This window comes from Cryptomeria japonica, chromosome 1 (assembly GCF_030272615.1).
Source record: "Cryptomeria japonica chromosome 1, Sugi_1.0, whole genome shotgun sequence".
Taxonomy (NCBI): domain Eukaryota; kingdom Viridiplantae; phylum Streptophyta; class Pinopsida; order Cupressales; family Cupressaceae; genus Cryptomeria; species Cryptomeria japonica.
Genome location: NC_081405.1, coordinates 58611957 through 58634172, shown reverse-complemented (window position 1 = coordinate 58634172; position 22216 = coordinate 58611957). Strand labels below are relative to the sequence as shown.

Genomic DNA, 22216 nt, shown 5'->3' with positions numbered 1-22216 from the left:
CTCTTTAATGGACCTTTGAAGTAGTCAGGTAAAGAATATAATATCAAAAATTAAATGCATTCACTTTACATAATTAATTATTAGAAATAAGGTTGATTAAATGATGTTCATTGTAAAATAAATGATAAGATTATCTATCAACCATTGTCCTATATCTTGATGATGTATTATTTACTAGAAATGATAAGTGTGTAAATATGGATCTAAAGATTTATTTTCTAGTACATTTTTTAGCACTTTGTTATACAAGACTATAAACTAATTAGTATCATGTCCTCTTCTTGGAAATAGGATATCTTTAGAAAAATGTCCTAAACTAGATGAAGAACTTTAAGATATAATAAATTTCCTATATTAGTGTTGGAAACCTGAGTTGTTGCACGATGTGTTGTCACTGATGTCAACTTATCTTGTGTTGTCATTAATATTAACCTATCTTATGTAGTCATTGATGCTAAAGTAGTAATGGTAGTGGAAGTTTCAATATGCAAGAAAGAGTATTTATGTGTTCTAATGTTGTTGAATTGTCTTGTGGAGATGTTGAAGTATTTATGAAAGGATGGTATAGTAGAAGTTTTAATATGTAGGAAACAATATTTATGCAAGAAATAGTTTTTAATGTCTTAGTGGAAGAATGCCTTGCATTCCTTCAATATGTGAAGATTATGTTTTATGGTTCTAAATATAATGTCTATATTTTGTGTATATTGCATTATCATATTTGTAGGCCCTATTTTACTCAGCTAGTAGAGTTGATTGTTATTTTAGACAATAGGATTGTCTACCGAAATAGGTCTAAAGAATGCCTAGTGGCTTCTGGATATATGGATTCAAGTGTTGTGGTTTGGAGGATATGTTCATGTGGTTTGTGTAGTGTCCCAATTCAGTTTTCAGGTGATGATTTGATTGGCATCTAGAGTTATGATGTTTTGAGTTATATGTTATCAATTGGTTTGATTTCTAGTTGACTATAGTGTTGTATCCTACTTGGATAATATAATTTTGGTCTAAATTTTCTTTGGAGGATGAGTATGTTTAGTGTTATGGGTCTCACCATGGCGTGTGTAGATCTACATTGTTCAATTTTCATTGGAGATTTTTTTATTAGCTAACTAGTTAACATGCTTTAATATTTATCTACACATTTCATTTGATGTCAACCTCAGAAGATGTGTTAGTGTGTGTAGTCCATTGGAATCATTGGAAATTATATGTTGTGATGTTTTGGGGTCCTCTATATCTCTTGAGGTGGATTAGAATGAATATTTTAGGTCTAGACCTAGCCAAATTCATGTAATATTATATATTATATATCTATGGCTGACCTAGTTAAGGTTTTTAATGATTAATCTTGTATATAAAGAAGTGTAGATGTATGAGTGGAGGTATGGAAGGAGTGTGAATTGGCAAGAAATAAATGTTGAGGGTTTTCAAGTAGATTTGATGATGAGGTTGTGTAAAAGTCAAATGTGAAGAGCTTGGATGATAATATCCTTTGTGTGATAGTGTTTTGAAATATATTTTGAAGCCAAATGTGTTTTTCATGATCTTAGTCTCTTAACATAATGGTTCAAGGATAAATTCATGATTAGGAGATCTTTTTTCTTTCAATTCAGTTATTTTTTTCTCTATTGGAAGACAGTGAGCCTCTTGGTAGATTTTGTATCTTGCCCTACAATAGTGTGTTTCAGCTTTGCAAGTCATTTATGTTTTTCCCTAAGGTTGTGTGCTTTAGTTCTAAAATTCCTCTTAGGAGTAGTGAGTTCTAGAGGCAACATTGTAATAAATCATATTTATATTGTTTTTAATTCTCACCATGGTTTTTCCCTGGTTGGGTTTTCCACATAAATTTGGTGTTCATATGTTTGATGTGCTTGGTGCTTTCATGATTTATTATTGTTTTGATTATATAGCTAAGGTTCAAAGTTTAAAGATCTGAAACTAAGTTCTTTGGACTTATTTAACCCCCCACTTAGTCCTATGGTGTGTTCAATAGGAAGTCCTCTACCATGGTCTATATAAGACATGATATTTTTCAAGAATTTGTGGTTCTTAATAAAATAATAATATAAGAAAAATCAAAGAAAGATAATCAATATAAAAATAATATATAAAGGATAATATTTGTAATAAAATAATAAGATAATAGTGGAAAACAAATTTGAATAACATGCAAGGCATCTTGGAAGCTAGCACTCATGGTCTTTCTCCTCAACTCTTATGAAAGAAGTATTGGATTCACATTGTCTATCTTAGGCTTTGGACCACCACTACTTATGGCAACAATTAGATTTTTCCAAGAATCGGGCAAAGAGAAAAGAATGCATTTATATTCATCTTCAATATTAACATCTATTGATGCAAGCTGACTTAAAATCAAATTAAAATAATTCAAATATTCAGCAATAGAATCACCTCCCCTCATTTTCAAAGAATACAAATGTCTTTTTGGATATAGCTTGTTAGACAAACTCTTAGTTTGATAGATCTATTACCTATTTTCCTCCAAATCTTGCATGCAATGTCTTCTATAGATACATTCAGGAGGATAGATTCAATGAGATACAACCAAATTATTCATCATGCCTTCTTGTCTAAATTTTTTCACTCATCATCTATCAAGGTAGAATGCTCTAGTTTCTTTTCTTTTGAAACTGACAACCATCGATCTCTCTCTTCTAGGAGATCCTCAATTTTTAGCTTTAGCATATCGTAATCAGTTCTATTTAACTTCTCAATTTCTTGATGAGAGGTGGAGGCCATGGTATACAACACTCAACCTTTCTAAAAGTTGCAAAAAAAAACCCACGAAACAAAATCTCCCAGTCTAGCAAAAAACCTTCAACACTTGTAAAGAAAAGCATCCCTCCCTAAAAAAAAACCTTAGCTCTAATACCAAATGTTGTAAATCAAAGTGAAGAAAGACTGCAATATGAACTTAAATTGAAAGTTATTGCAAATCTAAAACTAAAGATTAACCCTTAACAAATTGATTGTAGAATCAAAACAAGAACAAAACAAACCATAACACATGAAACACCATAATCATGTTTTATTTCCTTTAATAGATCTAATTTAATGCTTAAGTTGCTAATGAATGTTTAATTTTTAGTTAATTCTAATTCACCTAGGCACCTTCTCAACATCTAGACGTGTTCAACATCAATAAAATTCACGCATACTAAACTTTTGTAAAATTAAAGTAATATATATACTTTGACTTAACCAAAGAATTTTGTGTACTCAATCCCTATTAACTTCAATCACAAGAATGCATTTTTTATTCCATTCAAATACAAGACAATGATTAGAATTTGATAATCAATAAATTTTACATTAACAAATTGAATATATTTTCACTCCTAATAAAAGCCAAATTTATTACATATGGAATTATCAAACTTTTTTTACAACATTTCGGTTGATTATTTCAGACCATACAGTAAACACTTTAGCTTGTAAACCAAGTATTCCTTGTGTCACAACAAAATAATGAGGATATCATATATAATTCTCCTTCTCAATATTCCCAGGATGCAAGAAAGAAGTATTAACATTCATTTTCTAAAATATCTAATCCAAAAGGTACAATAATAGACAATAAAAATATAATAGAAGGTAAATAAGAAATAAGAGATAAAATTTCACTAAAATCAGCTCCATATCTCTAGGAGTATCCCTTGGCTAACATTTTGGACACGTACCATTCCAATTGGCAATATACATTAATTTTATTTGTATACATCTACTTGAACCACTGTGATTTCTTATCCTAGGTAAATAAATAAGTTCCTAATCGTCACAACTATCCAAAGTAATCATCATGTTCTACATAATCTATCTATAATACTCATGAGCCTCTAAATATATAGTTCATCCTTGAAAGGTATAGTTTGGAGTCAAGGAACTCTAGCAATAGAAAATGGAGCATTTCCCTAATGATCCAATAATAGCTATAGGTGAACAACCTCAAGTGCAACTTTAATTTATTGCACTTGAAACAAATCATATGTTTAGTGTAGAGAAAAAAAATTATAATCAACAATTTAGTCTATAGAAAAAGGAAAAATTTATATATTTTTAGATGCTAAAAAAATCTTCACCCTAAAAGAATGTCAAATTTGATTATACTTGAGGGAAATTTTATTCCAAACTTCTAATAACTCCATATGCCAAGAAAAAGACTCTCACCTAAAATCCTATAAATATTATGAATCTAGGTTGAGAAAAATTCTTAGCTTTGGGAAAATATCAAAAGATGTTTTTTAGAGACTTTTGATCTACATAGAATAGACATTGAGGCTCTAAAATACTTAGGTGGGTTAACCTAGAATCAATGGGAAGACTTTGAAAGAGAATACACCAAGTAAAGTGGTTTAAATTTGTCTCAAGAATAGCAGACCAAATGATGTGAAGATTGTATTACCAATTGAAAATGGAGACTACAAATAACACCATTGATTCAAAGTGGCCACCACGCGTAAGTGTGGAGATAGTCACGAATATCCTTTATGAGGCTTATAATTCTAAAATACAATATCACAATACCACTTCCAATCCTTCCACCAAGATTTATAAAATTTACCACCAATTTGTAAACCATATCAACTAAAATGATTATCTTTACCACCTAAAAAATTTCACAATCTTAATTAAAAAAAGAAATTTATCCTTGACTTTAACTTTTAAAAAAAAAAATCATTCTTTTGTGAAAACAATCAAACATTTTAGTAGTCGACAATAGAAAAAAATTCGTTGTGGACAAACAAAAGCTTGAGATTTCAGTATCTGTAATGCACATTTAAATTTCGACGACATTTGCAACGACGATGACATTACATGCAAACTAGAAAATCCTTTTCCTCCTCGTTCAACAAAAGAAAGCCGCCACAATCCATCCCTACAACAACGGCACAGTCGATGTTGCCAGCCACTAAAGGTTTAAGAAAAAACTCATCTTTTAAACCTCTAAATTAACACATTACCTTGATAACAAAAAAAAACAGTGTATCTTTCTTATCTCAAACTATTTTAGGAGATTTAATATTCACAAGAAGAAATCAAATATATAATGATATTTAAAAAATCAACAGAAATATCAGTTTACATCTATATTTTTTTATTTGCAGAGTTATTTATTCTACTTTACTTATTTATTAGTATATGATTATTAAGTTTCAATTTTAAGTTAGTTATCATTTTTTTGATATATTGTATGTAATTATTGTTTTTATTTTTGGAAGAATCATTATAATTCTTATGTTTTTTGAAAAATAAAAATATATTGAATATTTATCTTATAATAATTTTAATTTTAAGAATTAATATATATTTTAAATTTTTCATGTTTTATTTTTAAAAATTAATTATTTTTGTATTAAATAAAAATAAATACACACACATATCAAGTTTCACAACATCACTATGATTTATGAAGATACACTTTGATCTCTTCTTCGTGTGTACATTTATAGATGTCTCATAACTGAAAAATTTAAAGTACTACAACAAAATATTCTTTCTCAACCAAACCTCCCTAAAAATCATATCCAAAAGAAATTTAATATAAAAGTGTTATTCTAATCTAGAACATCTCCATCTCTCTCTCTCTCTCTCTCTCTCTCTCTCTCTCTCTCTCTCTCTCTCTCTCTCTCTCTCTCTCTCTCTCTCTCTCTCTCTCTCTCTCTCTCTCTCTCTCTCTCTCTCTCCAATTTGTTGAGGAGTGTATGGAATTATCTTCTACCTCATTAACACATGTTCCCTACAAAAGTGATCAAACTCTAGTGAACATAATCCTCATTATTCTTAGAATATTGATCTTCCTATCTATTTTATTCTCTAAAAGATCTTAAAACTCTCTTAGCCTATCAAAAGGGTCTATAGTTTATGCCTAACAAAAAACATATGCAATATAATTGAGAAGGTATCAACAAATGATGCATAGTATATAGGTATTTTCCAAGCAATGGTACATGTACAAAACCAAATATGTAATTATGAATAAAAATTCAAACCCCTCTACATCTTAAAAATCTCACATAAAACTTAAACAAATTTTCCCCAATCTATGCAATTCATAAATATTAAAATCTAAGCAAAAAAAAGTTACTTCGTGCACTAATTTCTTACTCTTCAAGGGCCTTAGGTCTCTCTCATCAATATGGTCAATGTGCTTCTTCTATAGCATGGTGTTCTCTATAGGAAGCTTATTGTGATCCCTCAAATTAAGAATGCTTGAACTATTATATTCCACAATGGTAGCATCCAAATGGAATAAACTATCGAAAAGAACTCACTTAGGTAAAACCACTATTCCATATACTATCCAGATATTTCATCATTCCTTATTAGGGACCAATTCAACACCAACATCATTTAGCTTACTCATTGATAGAAGGTTCCTCACTAAACTTGAAACATGTAGAACATTGGAGAGGGTCTTGGTCTTGTTATCCAAAAACAAGAGTCCATCTCTATCTTTTCTAATGATCTTAAGAGAATATTCATCCCCTAGATAGACAACACCACCACTAAGTCTCTCATAATTGATACCTTCTCCTTCTTTATAGTTATATTCAATAAGATTCTCTCAATTCAATAAGCTATGCAAGCTTGTGTAAATATCTAGCAATGTCTTGAAGAAAATCATCACCATCATCATCAAAGATCCTTGATTCAACATCATATTTTGAATTATTTTCAAGGAAAACTTTAAGAAACCCCCCATTGGACAAGGTGTAAAAACCTGGCGACAGCTGTATAATTCCCAAGGAAAATTTTAATTTTACTGGCGAATTTTTGCAGTTTACGAAAAAAAAATAATAATCTCCATTGGCGAATTAGCCATGATTGCTCAAAGTTTGTGAAAAATCCTAGCGAATTGTAATGTTTTTAAAACCAAAAAAATATTTGCATGGGTGAATTGTAATGATTTTAAAACCAGAAAATATTTGCATTGGCGATTTCAACCTATTTTCAAACCATTAAAAAAATATATTGGTGATTTCAACCTATTTTGAAACCATAAAATTAAAATATTGGCAATTTCAAGCTATTTTCAAACCATAAAAAAAAATATTGGTGATTTCAAGACATTAAGTCATTAAAACATGTGGCACACAGTTGTCAACTCTCTACCTGAAAGACTACCCATTAGAAAATCTCGCAACCTAGCAACAAGCCCTTACGACTCTATCTCCAAATCGCAAGCTAAAAATGCTAAGCCTTCATAACCTCGAGATCTAGCGACTGAGGGAGATTGAACTGTCACTCGCCAATTCTCGACCACAAAATGTTAAGTCCTTGTCACCGCAACGACTTGGAGATAGTGGTAACTTTAACCCTTGTCGCGTACTCACCAACATAAAACTGTTTATCTCTTAACTGCTAGCACTTCACTCGCAAGCTTGCGGCTTGATCAGGTCTTCAAACATTTAACTTCACGAGCTGGCGATAACCATAAAACTTAACCACAAACTATCTAGTCACTAGCTCACGACCTAAAAATGCTAACATTAAACAAACATGAGAGCTAGCGACAACTGTATGAAATGAGTTACTCGCTAACTCTTGCGGCTATAATGTATGACATCAAACCAACTCAAGACCTTCCGACCAAAGCAATTTCATTAACAATCTCCAACTCGGTAACATAAAATGCTAACACCCAAAAAGCTAGAGACCTCGTGATGTAAACCCAAAAAAACTTGTTGCCAGCTCGTGGCTTGATCACGTCTTCAGACATTTTACCTTGCGAGCTGGCGATAACCATAAAACTTAACCACAAACTATCTGGTTGCTATCTTGCAACCTAAAAATGCTAACATTAAACAAACATGAGAGCTAGCGACAACTGTGGTGGCAAGCTAATATGTACGAGGAATTTTTAAGGCTTGGATGCCGACTCATTCTTGAGGGACTAGTTTGAAGGTTTCTCCTGAGTCGAGATTGATTAGACAAGTGAGGACAATGATTTCAGAGGCATAAAAGGATTGGACAGCTTCTGAGTTAGAGATGGGAGATCACGGATTTCTGTGAGAAATCAGAGCTCAGGTTGCTTGTTGTCAGGGATTCTGAAGGAAAATTTGTCCAATCAAGGAGGAATAAAATCAGGACAAAATCGTTCACAATAGATGAGCCTTAGCAGGATGCAGTGGATTTGATAGGCATGACTTCTAGAGTCTATAGTCATGTTGAAAAACACCAAAATGATTATTTTTCACGTGAATGAGCATCAACAAATGAAGTGTTAAAAGGTTATAAATACAATGGAGTGGTGACTTAATTGGTAGAAGAGAAAAGAAACCTTTTTCATTTTCTTAGAGTGGTTTTTTCCTCAGTAAGGAAGATGATGTTTGAGCGGGATCGTGCATGGAGTTGTTGTGTGCTTTGTGATACCAGATGGGTGTTTTTTTGTTTTCTCCTATGTGAGTTTGTTTATTGTCAGAGGGGTTGTGAAAGTGAGAAGGATTGCCAGAGGGGGTGTGAAAGTCTTTTCTTATCAAGAAAGGCCAATGCTTGGCACATCCTCTGCTTCTACTCTACCACAGGATGGCAGGGGGTTTGAAGAAGGAGCCTGCAGAGGAATGAAAGAAGGTTTTGTTTGGGTGGGGAGTGGCAGAAAGTCATCTTTGTGATGACATGGAAGTTACAACCCCTCCCCAACATATTACATTTACCCTAAAGCTACTCTTTCCACTTTCCCTGATCGTGGGCTTGAAGGTCGAGGTCCTCTTTCCATTTTCTCTATTCTTGGGCATGATAGCTTCCTCCTTTATTTTGAAACGATCTGTTGGACAGAACGTAACATCTCACATTCCATTTGAAGGCATCAGGGTGATAATGGCATGGCTCAAGCAGTTTTGCAAGTTGTATAGTCATTGGGGTTCCTTTTCTGGTTCCACTAGTGATTCTAGACTCTAGGTGAAGGGAGCAAGTTGTATAGTCATTTATAGAGAAAATGAAAAGCATTTAGTGTCAAGTTTTGTGCAGGTTTTTGAAGAAGTTATATATGAATTTATTTTGTGACGGTCGACGGAAGTAGTAATTTTATTCAATAGAAATTAAATTCTGATATATTTCTCTCTGGTGTATAATTCTATCTCTTTCAAATGATCAGAATCATGAGTTTTAACTTTTTTCATTTGTTTCATTGTTATGGTGTATGTAATTTTTCATTTAATGCTTCCTATTATGCCCAGGAATGCAAAATTTATGTTAATCTGGAATCATATTAAGGATTCACCTCATTGTAATTGGTGGGCAGATTATAGGTATGAGCAAATGCCAACTTTATGGAGGGAAAACATGTACATGATAGTCATAGAACACCTCCATATATATTACATAAACATCCATAGCATATAAAACCATAAGAGTATTAAGAATGAAAGTATCAAACACCACAATAGATAGGAATACAACATAATTAGTAAAACATGCATGCAACTCAATTAAAGGGGATATCTTTTGAGGATCCAATTCCATGATAGATGTTATAGACAAGTCACAATTTCATAATCAAAGGCAAACAAGAAAACATATTCACCCACAATTAATCAACTATTATAATTGGAAGGTCACTTCACCAAGTCAACATCAAGACAACAGACCAGTGCCTTATCTTAGGGCATAGAGTCACTTACAATTCAAAGACAACCTGATAATAAACTTCAATAAGATTCATTTACTGATAAATAGGAATGAATATGCCATTGCATACACAACCCAAATTCATATGTAAACTAAAAAACCCTTCACCATTCAATTCACAGTGAAAACATAAATTCAACACAAAGACAATTATGTAAAGATCTCAAACTGCAAATGATATTGATATTATATTCATAATGATATCAGAAAGTAAATTCAAAATGTGATTCAGCTATGTACTTATCAAATTCTTGAACAGATGAACTATTATAACTATATCAGAGTTTTCAAGATCAATAAAAGTGGCCAACTAGCCATCCCTCTCTACCGATCAAAAAGAAAAAGTGGCCATCCCTCTCAAATTAATCGTGGAATCCTTTTATAAGATGAGGATTCAACAAGCTTAGAATTACTATGAGGAATCTTGGGTAGAAACCTGACATTTCTTCTTTTGCTTTAGCATGGCTTGCCACCTGTCCACCTCTTTGTCTGTTGACCAACTGAATGCCTTTACCTCGTCCAACTTTGTAACTGAATTTGTCCATTTGGCATCTGTAACTACCCTAGCCTCAACAATAAACTTTGCATGGTCAACCTCAACCTTGAACAATGAATCAAGCATATCATTAAGGAAATCAACATCAACTTGTTCATCTACATGCTTGATTATTTCTTCTTGCTCCAGAATCAAATCAAATTCATTGGTCCAATTAGAAACTAATTTCAAATCTCCATTACTACCATAGATTGAAGGCACCAATTTACTATAACCTTCCCCAAATGTCTGCATTTTTTAATTTATAAGCACATCCTTCCCTATGAAAAATGCATAAGCTACATTCATTACCTCCACCATGTCTTTAGTGTCACTAATCTTGGGATGGAACACATCACTATACATCATTGCAATATCTAGCTTATCCATTAATCTGCTTCTTCCTGACCAAACATTGAACAAAGGTCCAAGAAAAGCGACAGCCTCAGAGGATGTTTTACTTGCCTCATTCAAAGAAATGTGCAAATCATGCACTACCATCATTTTTCCTTTCAATACATTAATCCCGTGTTTCAGAATTCCTGACACAACAGAGATAGTCTTGAAATTTTGTTCCTTTTCAATCTTTTTTATTTTATCTGTGTATTCCTCCATTTTTGTTGTCACATCAGCTGGTATTTCTTGTACTTGTTCTGTAATCTGTATTGGAGGGGGCTCATTTGCAAATTTTTCTTTCAACTCCACTAACTCTTCCTCTAGAGTGCCCTTCTTCATCAGTGTCTCTTCATATTTTTTAGATAATGCAATCAATAGGCTATATGTTTCTGTGTATCTTCTTGACAAATCCTTTGTTTTTGATAAATTCATGAAAGAAACTTGAGTCAAAAATGAGGCAATCTTCACGTCAGTTGTGGTCTACAAATTCCAGATCATTCTGTTAGCTTTCTTTTCTACTTGGATATTTAGAAGGTGGGGCTTTTGAGTGGAAGGGGCCAAAGAGCAAGAGCAAGTGTCTTTGACTTAGGATTAAACCCTGATCCTCTTATTACATCTCCAATTTCAAATTCAGTTTTAAACATTGGGTCCTCTTGCTTCCTAATCTAATCAATAATAAAAATAGACTAGATATCCTAGTTAGGCATCATAATCATACCAGTACTCTTAATCAATTGTCTTTCCTATTTCACAGATATTTTCTCCCTGTCAAGATCATATTCCTACAGTGCCTTGATGATCTCCTCTTTCTTTTCTACATTTCCTTCCTCTATCATTAGATTTTGTCTTAATTGATTTTGTTTCAACCTTATCAAAAAACTTTTAAATTCATCTGACTTAATAAAGTCATCATCTTTCATGAACTCATTTGACAACATCACACACTCATCAAAGCCTTGAGTAAGGGCTTTGTTTGTTTATCCCCGTTCTTCATTTTGCCTCGCTTCTCTGAGATGTGTCCTTATTTGATGAAAGTAGTGTCCTTGTTCTGTAACAATTGCTCTAGCAGGGTCTCTCCTCACAATTGTACCGACCTCTTTGGTTTTTTGTTTCTTTGCAGCTGGCACTCGGGTAGATTGAACTTCATCCCCACTCTCTACATCATCAGCAAACACACTAAGTGGCCTCTTGCCATGTGAAGAATGTCCATCTTGGGGGTTTTTCTACTGAGCAGCCACTTCTGGAATTTGAGGCATTTGTTCCATCAGAGTTTCATATAAACTCATCATTCTGTTAATCCTCTCTAGGTACGGGTTATCAGGGCAAAAACCTGAGAAACTAGGGTCAACAACCTTCAATTCTGCTTCAACTCTCATCAAATTTTTCCATTTTCTTCTCCTTTCTTGTACTTCCTCTTTTATCAGCAAATTTCTAACCACATCTTCATCATCCAATGGTTCATGGTCCTTTATTGTGGCCCAAGATGTCATTTTTGGTAATGCACGTTTAATAAATTCTTCAGGATCATAGAATCTAGACACAACATTAACCAACCTATACTGTTTAAGGAAATTGTTTACTTCATCAAAGGAACTCCTACCAATGGTAAAATCAGACACAACCCAAAGCCTAGGAAGAAGAGAACCCTTCTTGTATTTGTCAAGGTATTCTTTTTCAACTAGGGTCAACTGCCAAATAAACTCCATAAAAGCAATCCTAATTGGAATAATTTCTGGTAAAATATGGGGAGGTTGAGGACACCCATAGACTCTGATCACAACAAAGTTATCAAAAAAGAAAAAGTCCCCCCAGTTATGTGAAATAGACCAGTTTGGAACATACTGGTAAGGTATCAAAACTCTCCTAACATTAATTGACAATCATTCCCTATTTATTCCTAGCATTTCCATAATTGGCAAAACAATCCAATTTTCAAAGAAAAGGAAAGAAGAATGGGGAGATCTACTCTCCCAAACCTGGGTCCATCTTTGTATTGGCATTAAGACACCCAATTCTTCTTTGAAAAGCTCCAATTCTTTATCCATGAACTCAATATCATAGAACAAGATTACATGCATCAGCAATGAATAATGCTTGAATGTAGGCCTGGGTGCACTACTCTAAATTTCAACTAGAGAATTATGAATGTGTTCAACCACATAGCCCACATAATTGTAATATTTGTTAACATGTGGGTGTTGAATGTCCATAGCCATCATCAGTAATTCAACTGACACTGTTGAATCTCCATCAAAACCCAACACTCTGCATAATCCATAGATTGTACAATGCATATAATGGTGGAAAGGTGTGATGTCAAATGGTGGTTCGATACTATCTGGAATTATAGCCCGTTTCCTATTCACCCTAGGCATGTATCTGGGCATTGCATGCTTCTTGATAACACCTTTGTATCTGTCATAATCCTCTGCAATCTGCTCCAAATCTATATCTATACATGCAGCACCAGTAATTTGGAAAGCTTTAACAAAGCTAGCTCTATTAATTGAAACTAGGGCAGACTGGTTCTTTCTTCTGATTACCCTAGATACTGGGCAATAGCATTTGGCCAACTCTTTGATCAAATCCACATCAACATACACATCTGGCACAATTAACTTTGCCCTATTTAAATCCCAAGGGTTTGACATTGGGACACCCTTAACCCTATTATTCCAAAAATAATGAAACAATGCAGAACTAGTCATATGAAGCATGGTCGGGTTTCTGCATTGGCTCCATAAATCTTTCCATGCCAAATCATTTGTATTCAAAGCAACGAAAGTTCCTGGCAGCAAATCTACAAATTCTTCTTTGTATTTCTTATCCGTCTTTTCCTCAGTGGCCTTGGGCTTGGATTTGGAACCTCCAAGTCCTCCACTTGTCGTAACCTTGGGCTTGGAACCTCCAATTCCACTCGTCGCCTTTCTCATTTTAGCTGCAGGAGAAAAACTTAACCAATTTTCTAAAATTTTCCCACACCCAACACTCTGAATTCTCCAACGTTGTTGCAAAGCTCAATTCACTAGATTACCTCGAAGATAGAATGTATTAATGCAATTATACAAAATCTCGGCTCGATCATGCAATTTATGGTATTTGGGCACCATCACTTCTCTCAAGTCTCATTAATTGCCACACTTGCATGAACTAGCTAATGTGGCATTAATTCAAAGCTGAAGTACTCAAGCAAAATTTGAATTCATGCCCTTCTATTTGATTGGCGATTGTCATTCAAAACTTTTACAGAACCGGGAAAACAAGTCCACGTGTCAATCCCCATCTTTAATAGAACACTCGCGAACCGGTTATAACAATTTTGAAAGTAACCGGCGAGTTAGCGATAATGCTACCAAATCCTCTTAATCCCAAGCTCACAACCCCTTTTACGAATCCTCAAAGAATCTTGGGAGTGAGCGATAGCCATTGATCTTCATCAAGCCCTTCAATCGCAACCTCGCAACAACATTTGTAATATTATTTCTTTACCTGCGAGCTGGCGACCACTACAAATCTAACAAAACAACTTATTTCATCGCAAGCTCGCAAATTGAAACTTAACTTGACTTAAACCCTTGCGATCCCGTGACAACAAGACACTTAACCGCCATCGCATGCTCGCAACACTTTTTGACTTAAGACTTACAAACCCGCGAGCATGTGATCACCACAAAATTAGACCAAAACATACCTGTTGCCAGATCGCAACATAAAATGCTAAACAACTTCAAAACCTGCGAGCAAGTGAAGAAACCAGCTAAGCTACGATACCAACCACATCGCATGATCCCAAATTAAAATGACTTAACCGCGAACACCTCGCGACCTTGCGATAACATAAAATCACACCCAATCATAACCTCACAACATAAAATGGTCAAGTGCAAAACATCTTGCGAGGTAGCGACAACTAAAATCTCCCAGTACTCACAAGCTCGTAACTTAAACTGACTTGATGATAAATGACCTGTGAGCTAGTGATAACCGTAAAATCTCAAAACTTTTTATCTCTTGACCGCGGCGATGCAGTGAATACCAACAAAAATTGATGTTTTATGTTAATTACCGTCATAAACAGGCGCGAGCAGTGGTACATAGACCATTAATGACTTACTCGCTAACTCTCGCGGCTATAATGCATGGCATCAAACCAATTCAAGACCTCGAGACCAAAGCAATTTCATTAACAATCTCCAACTCACTAACATAAAATGCTAACACTCAAAAAACTAGAGACCTCACGATTTAAACACAAACCAACACTCGCTAACTCGCCACTTAAATTGTTAAACATGAAATTTATCTACGAGTTAGAGATGAAACATTAAACATGTCTCATTGTCTGACCAACCGTTTGACCACACTTGATGTTAACATGGATAAATAAAGAGAGGACAACTCAGATTTTCAATGCATGACAACTTCAGTTTACTAGCCAACTAAGACAAAAAAAAAAACACAAAACCCTAATCGCCATGAACATCATGTTAAGCATTTAATGTAGAATAGTAGAAAGGTTCTAATAGTTATGCAATATGAATAATTTTATGGATCTTGTGACACAAATTGTTGCATTTCATGTTCAACATAATGTGGAACCAATTTACTAATAATTCAGAAAACAAATTCTAATTGTTTACTAATAATTCAAATTCACAATTAAAAATATGAAATAGGTATCCATTGTGATTGACAAATTCAAGGAATACAATATCAAAAATCATCAATGAAAATTATAGTATTGCAAATTGAAATTGTAATATGACTCAAGAACTATAGTATAATTATAAATACCTATAAACTGACTGCTAATTCACTTCAGTGACTCAGTTTGAGGCTTCTATATCCCAAATGGACTCAAGATCTAGAAATGGACTAGTACTAACAGGTTCATCTTCATTCTGAGTCGGGTATTCAAAAATTTCTTCATCTTCATGTTGACTCTGAGTCTGCGATCCATCATTTGTCTCAGCACTAGCACTAGCAGTAACACCACCAGCTTTTAAAGTGTTGCACAGCCCTCATCTTTCACGCATGGAATTCCAGATTGCTAGTGCCCTATCATATGAAAAATCTCTAACATTATACTGAGTTACAAACAACCTCAAGCAAGTTTCCAAATTTTTGTCTAATTTGTTTCTGATCTTTGATTTCAAAAGCCCTAATGCATTGAAAAACTCTCTCATCTTCCACCAACTCCAATATCATTGTTTGACATAAATCAGCAAGTTTCAAATATTCTGGTATTGCAGTACACAATGCTTCACTTTGATCTATCCTTTTCCAAAGCCTTGTGATTGATCCAGGTTCAAATGGATTCTCCAAGTTAACCAACTGCTATTTCATAAACAATGCAAAGAGTTTACATTATTTTTTAAGATGATCTGAATTTAAAATTCCTTCTATTGGTTGTCCATTGCAATATGCATCTTTTGAAAATGTCAATATCAATTCCTCTAATTTTTTATGAAACATCTTTGCGTCATTTGGATTATCTCCAATTGAATGCCAAAGTTGAGGATACACACAACCCATGGCTTCAAGTATTTCTTCTCGAGGGAATCTTTCATGAATCTCAGTTGAAAGTTCATATGTAATAGACTTCAAATTATCACTAACAGATTTAACAATCTTGTCAAAATCTTCCTTTTTAACTAGTACTGCTCTGCCTCGCTTTCCCGTCTTAGATTGGTGCATTGGTATCAGAAATCCTTTTACAAAGACACATAACTCATTTTTTGTATTGAAATGTAAAAAACTTTCAACATGATTCAAATCTGTAATTATCTGTCATCTAAAAAAAATTGGGGTTCGCCTTATTAGATCTGAATATAGGCCATCAAGGCCCAAGCATGTCATTTTATGTAGAGTGTTATACTCATTGATATACATAGTTTTGTCTAGGGCTTTCTTAACAAGTTTGTTCATTGAATCCAACATGGGGAGAAGACTAGCTAAAGTTAATAGAGACTCTATATCACTTAACTTATGTAAGAGATCAGGAGCTTTGTCTACTGTGAGGAGTTGCTCATACATTAGTCCGATCAAGGATTGATATTCTGTTAGAAATCATTTTGTTGGTCCATGCAAGGAGATCCATCTGGTCTTAACATCTCTGAGAAGCTTGTTTCCTGTTGTTACTCCCTCAACAAAAATCTAAAATTCTACAAAACGTTTAGGACTTCGATAGAAGTATGAGTGGAGCTCGTGGACCAAACTTTTGACACTATAGGGAAATTGCTTACAATTCTATATGCTAAATTCATTCGATGGGCCATGCAGTGAATGCCAACCATGTATGGTGCAATACTAGTTTGCAATCTTGCACAAAGATCAGTCCTTTGACCTTGCATTACTGCAGCTCCATCAGCTCCAACACACACCAACTTCTTGGCAATTGTCAAGTCATCCATACTAGCAATTTCATTCAAAGCTTTCTTAACTTCCAAATATAATTTTTTTGCTATTGAATTGCCCCTCATTTTATGAACACAGAGTAGATGAGCTCGACGAACGTGTTCTTTTATGGTATACACATGCATACAAACCCAACCAGTGTTATCTACCGCAGTAACTTCACCTATGGATAATGAAATGAAATTTGACTCTTTTACACTCTCTTGTTAATTTTGTTTTTCCACCTCAACAAGACAATTTGTCATTTCCCATCTAGTGTTTATTGACCAAGGTGACATAGGATAGTGAGGAACATTCAAAAAAGATAATAAATTACTAAATTCTGGGAAATCTTTCATAGGACGCCCTCTCGAAAGTATGAAAAATAACACTCATATGAACAGTCTTTTCCAGGTTTGCATCTTTCGTTGCATGTTCAAGCCCAGCCTTGATTGTATTTCCAAATCCACTATTACCAATCAGTGTCATTTTGTGGTTATGTTCTTCATATTCCGCGGCATACTTAACATGAAGACATTCTTCCTTTGATTTCCATCTTACTACTGTTGTTTCCTTTTTGTCTATGATCTGTTTTTCATAAACCTTACCAATATGCTTTTCTATGGTGTCAAGATTTAGCTGCATCTTCTTCTCTCTTTTAGTTTTCCAGCTACAAATCTTACACCTGCATTATGTTGGTTGTTCATCATTGTTTGGGACTGGTTCAATGAATGGGTACTTTGCTACCCAATCAATCTTAAAACTCCTTGTTATCTCCCACTCTCGCCCCAGCTTTACTTTCCTTTTTCTTTTCTTCCTACCAACATCATCTTCAGTAATAGCATTTACATCCGAGTGAATTATCTCATTGTGTGTATCCCTTAGAACATCTTCTGCCATGCCGGTATTGTCATCCTCATTTGATGCATTTAACTCAATGACAATCCCACCTTGTGGTGGTGGTGAGCTACTATGAATGGCTTCTGCAACTGCAGAAGTTGATGGACCAGAAACTTTGCCAATTCCAAAGAAAGACTTTATGGTAGTATCTTCAATTTTAAGTTTTGGGCATTTTGATGGCCTCCCAATCCCTTCAGTTTTACCGCCCTGAGGAGTCTTACCCTTGTATGACATCCCAATCCCTTCACCACCCTGAGGAGTCTCAGTCTCACTCTTGTCTGACATATCAACCCCTTCACCACCCTGAGGAGTCTCACCCATGTCTGACTATGACATCTTGAGTCTTGACCTCTCACTACGAATTAAAAGTTAAAACTAATACTATCAAGTATGAAGAAATGATTACTCACCTTTATGCCTTCTCAATTCTCTGAATCAGGAATCAGGAATACCTGGGCCTGTGTTGCAGGATTGTAACTCTGGCCCTCTGCCTTACAATGAACTTCGACGTTTCAACTCAAAATACAGAATGCGAATCGAGAGCTCCTAAATTTACTAATCAGACTTGAACAAATTGTAAGAAAGAGTATATTTATATCAATCCATGATTGCATTTTTGGCGAATTGAGCGGGCGTGCAATGAACATTTAATTTAAGCGGGGCAAAATGGGTCCTCGAATGCTTATAATGTTTTAATTTATATTGGCGAATTTGGTCGACGCATGCAATGAGTATTTAATTTACCGTCAACGAATTAGGTCTTGGGTATGTGGTCATTTTACTATTGCTGGCGAATAACAAAGGTGATCTAATACCCACGTCCGAGTGATTCCAAACGAATATTACAGGCATGCACATCGAACGGTGTGTGGTCAATGGCGAAGCCAAAATATAGTGTACCATTAACCCCAAAATTCCAGGCGATTTGACCACGATGTTGCCCCTGACTATTCGCCATTTCCTCAAAAAAAATACGCAAAAATACGCGGAATTCACTAATTGGCGAAGATTCGTCACTAAAAAACTCTCTGATTATTTTCCTTCTTATTCTTGCAATAGCTTCTAAACTTCCCTAACTTACCATAGCATCCACCCTTGGATTTTATGAGAGACCCGAATCCCTCTTTGATTGGGAGCACCTATAGTTGATAACAATTGCAACAAAACGACAAAATGCACAAACAAATATAAGAGATCAAAATCTAGTACGAATAAAATCAATCTCCAAATATCTAAATTAAATTGTTATTCAATAACTTGAGAGATTGCAATACACTTCTAGACTCCATGCTCTTACAAGGAAACCCAACAACTACACTCAAGAAAGAATCAACCACAAAATTATATAAATAACCTCTTAACCAAGCTCTATATTATATTTTAGAAATCAATAATAAGATATAAGTTTACTAGAACCTTCTCAACAACTTTGATACCAATATTTATAATATTCTAAATTAAAATATTGAATGCATCATAAAATGGTTTTAAATACATTCATTCAATAAACTTAATTGTCTTTATTGACTTAGTACTAAACTATAACCCAATTCACCAACCACTTTAAAATTATTCGTATTACATATAGAACCTTCCCTACAAAATATAAAATATTTATGGTCGTGTATAACATCTTCCTACCAAGATTGACCAAATTTAAAGATAACTCCGCGTGTGGTTTTAGATGACGCAATGTAACGGGTCGTGACTTACTATATAGAGAAGAATAACGCGGAAATAAGCTGTCACTTGTTAAACATAATTTCTAGAATTAGTTTTCGTATTTTAAAATTCTATCGTAGCCTCATATGTGTGTATTTAACTGCAGCAGTTTCAATCTTTGCAATTAACCCGTTCAACGATTGCATAGAAGATGGAAGAGACTCTCATTCCTGGATTGCCTTACGACGTGAGCTTGCAAATTCTGGCGAGAGTGCCAAGGCAATTTTACTCTCAGTCTATGTCCAAAGTTTCTCTCTCATGGAGGGAAGCTGTTACAAGTCGTGCTCTTTTCGCCCAGAGAAAATGTCTGCAGGTAACGGAATCGTGGGTTTACACAGCTGTGGTGTGCGAGCGTGGGAATCGACCCTACATCCTCTGGTTCGCCAGGAATGCAGCTGTAGAGGATTCACAGTGGTGGCCGTTGCCGTTAATGAGGGAAGAACACAGACCAATCTGTGGGTTCAGCTGCGCAGTAATTGACGAGCTATTGTTTGTAATTGGCGGCTGTGAATGGCGGACCAATTGTACCAATTTTCCGGCGACGAACAAAGTGAGCGTCTTCAACGCCCGTACAAATCGGTGGAGTTGCGTGGAGGGCATGAAAGATGCCCGGGCAAATTTTGCGTGCGGAGTAGTTAATGGTAAATTATTTGTTGCAGGAGGAAACAAGTCTGTTGATGTAGGTACCGAGAATTCTGATGGGATGGAGGAATTCACGGACTGCAATTGTCTAAAGTCGGCGGAAATTTACGATCCATCGACGAAGAAGTGGGCGGGTGTGGGGAATCTGATTCATGCCATGCATTTCATTAGCGGGCGTGTGGAGGACGGCAAATTGCTGGTTTGTGGTATCGTCTGTGAAGGGGATTTGCAATTCCGTGAAGTAGCAGAGGTGTGGGAAGAAACAGAGATGAGGTGGGTACAACTTCATCGGGAAAGTCTAACTGATATATCCATGTTTGAGATGGATGATGATCATCCTCCTCCATCGCGAGGAATGGAAATTCAATATGAGTCTGGTGTCATCACATCCTTGTCTGATAGCTGCCAACCAGAGTTTTATGGAAACAATGGATTGATTGAAATGGAAAATGAGGAAGAGGTAAATTATTTTGGAGACGGGTTATGTGAATGTGAAGGGTATCGCCAAGCCTGCCTTGTAATAACGCTGTGAGATTTTAACAACTCCATTGTTGGCAAAAACAAATTGTATGCTTATAAATAATGAATACCATGTTTCTTCCTCTCTAATGGAGTGACTGTTCATCCTAAAATATTCTCGTTATTTTATCTTTGGTCTATCTGTGTTATGGATTTACTTTCCTTTAAACGACGACCTCATCGCTATATTTTGAAGTCAAGCATATTAAATATACTTTTTAATAAATACATTTACCAAGCTTCCTTGGACAGTCAATGGTTGTAGTGCAATAATCTAACTTCCTCTAGGATTGTTTCTATGAGCCTCGTTATAGTCTAAACGACGACCTCGTTATCTTTCTCATGAACACAATTATTATTATTTTAATTAATTGTTGTAAAGTTGAGAATAGAATATATTTTGGGTTTAATTTAATTAATTTTTAAAAGTAAAACTAGTTGTATAAGATTCAAATATTTCACTCATCATCTTTGGAGTTGTATTAAAGGGCTAACCCTAGTTCATTTTGCACATTCAATCATCTTATGTCTAACACTTATAAAGGTATTACTTAACATTTATTAAGGTATTACTTGGGTATATTATCTAAAATGCTTGATTACTTTGATCCTTGTTCATACTCATTAAGAGAATTCACGCTTGTATCATGGGCCTAGAATTCAACACCCTTCTATTATGAATTTGGACCTCACCTACCAAAACATATATCAAGGAAAACTGCTAGTGGGTTTTTTATATCCTAGCTTAAAATTCATTCATCTACAATCATGCTAGTGGCACCAAAAACCATCATTCCCTAATATTTTCCACTCATACCCTTGAGGTATATTTGTGCAACGCTATATGATTGTACAACACTTGACTAGATTAGGTTGTTACTGTATATAGGTTGTTACTATATATAGGTACATAAAATTCATGCATTCTAAAATGAGATATCAAAATAGATTGAATCCAATCCCAAATATGGAAAAATACTTTCAATCAAACTCCATTCTATTTTGATAAACCTATTAATTGATATAAACAAAAAAACTATAATAATAGTGATTATGATAGCCTTGTGAATGGGAGTATTTATGACGATGACCATAACAATTTATTTAAAACAAAGCATGGTTCTTCCCATATGTAGTTCAATACCTATTTGAAAATTAATATTCCATTATTATGTAGCTCATAAAAATAGGAGCTAAACTTCCATTTGATCATAATCTTGAAAACTTGAACAATAAATATATATGAAAGACTAAACCATTGAAAATCCAAAACAAGCAACTTAAAGAAATCATATTAGTAAAAATAAAATAATTCTACAATTGAGTGATGTAAACCTTGGTCAAGGAACATAAATTCTACCATACTGAGCTACTCAAAATCAATTTAAGTTTGATCAACTATAACAATTACATCAAAAAATACAAAAATTATCTTTCCTCCTAAGTCTTGTAACC

The 22216-nt window shown here is 34.5% G+C and overlaps 1 protein-coding gene across 1 annotated transcript; it reads left to right on the top strand.

Annotated features, from left to right (window-relative positions):
- The first annotated feature begins 19743 nt into the window (after nt 1-19743).
- Nucleotides 19744-20792, top strand: LOC131063201 (F-box/kelch-repeat protein At1g55270). The gene has a single exon (XM_057996990.2). It carries the CDS (start codon nt 19752-19754, stop codon nt 20772-20774), a length of 1023 nt encoding a protein of 340 aa, XP_057852973.2. The 5' UTR covers nt 19744-19751; the 3' UTR covers nt 20775-20792.
- The last annotated feature ends 1424 nt before the right edge of the window (nt 20793-22216 follow it).

Bases quoted from the DNA above. Each gene is read 5' to 3' on its own strand.
- LOC131063201 (XM_057996990.2), top strand. From the start codon at position 19,752: ATGGAAGAGACTCTCATTCCTGGATTGCCTTACGACGTGAGCTTGCAA.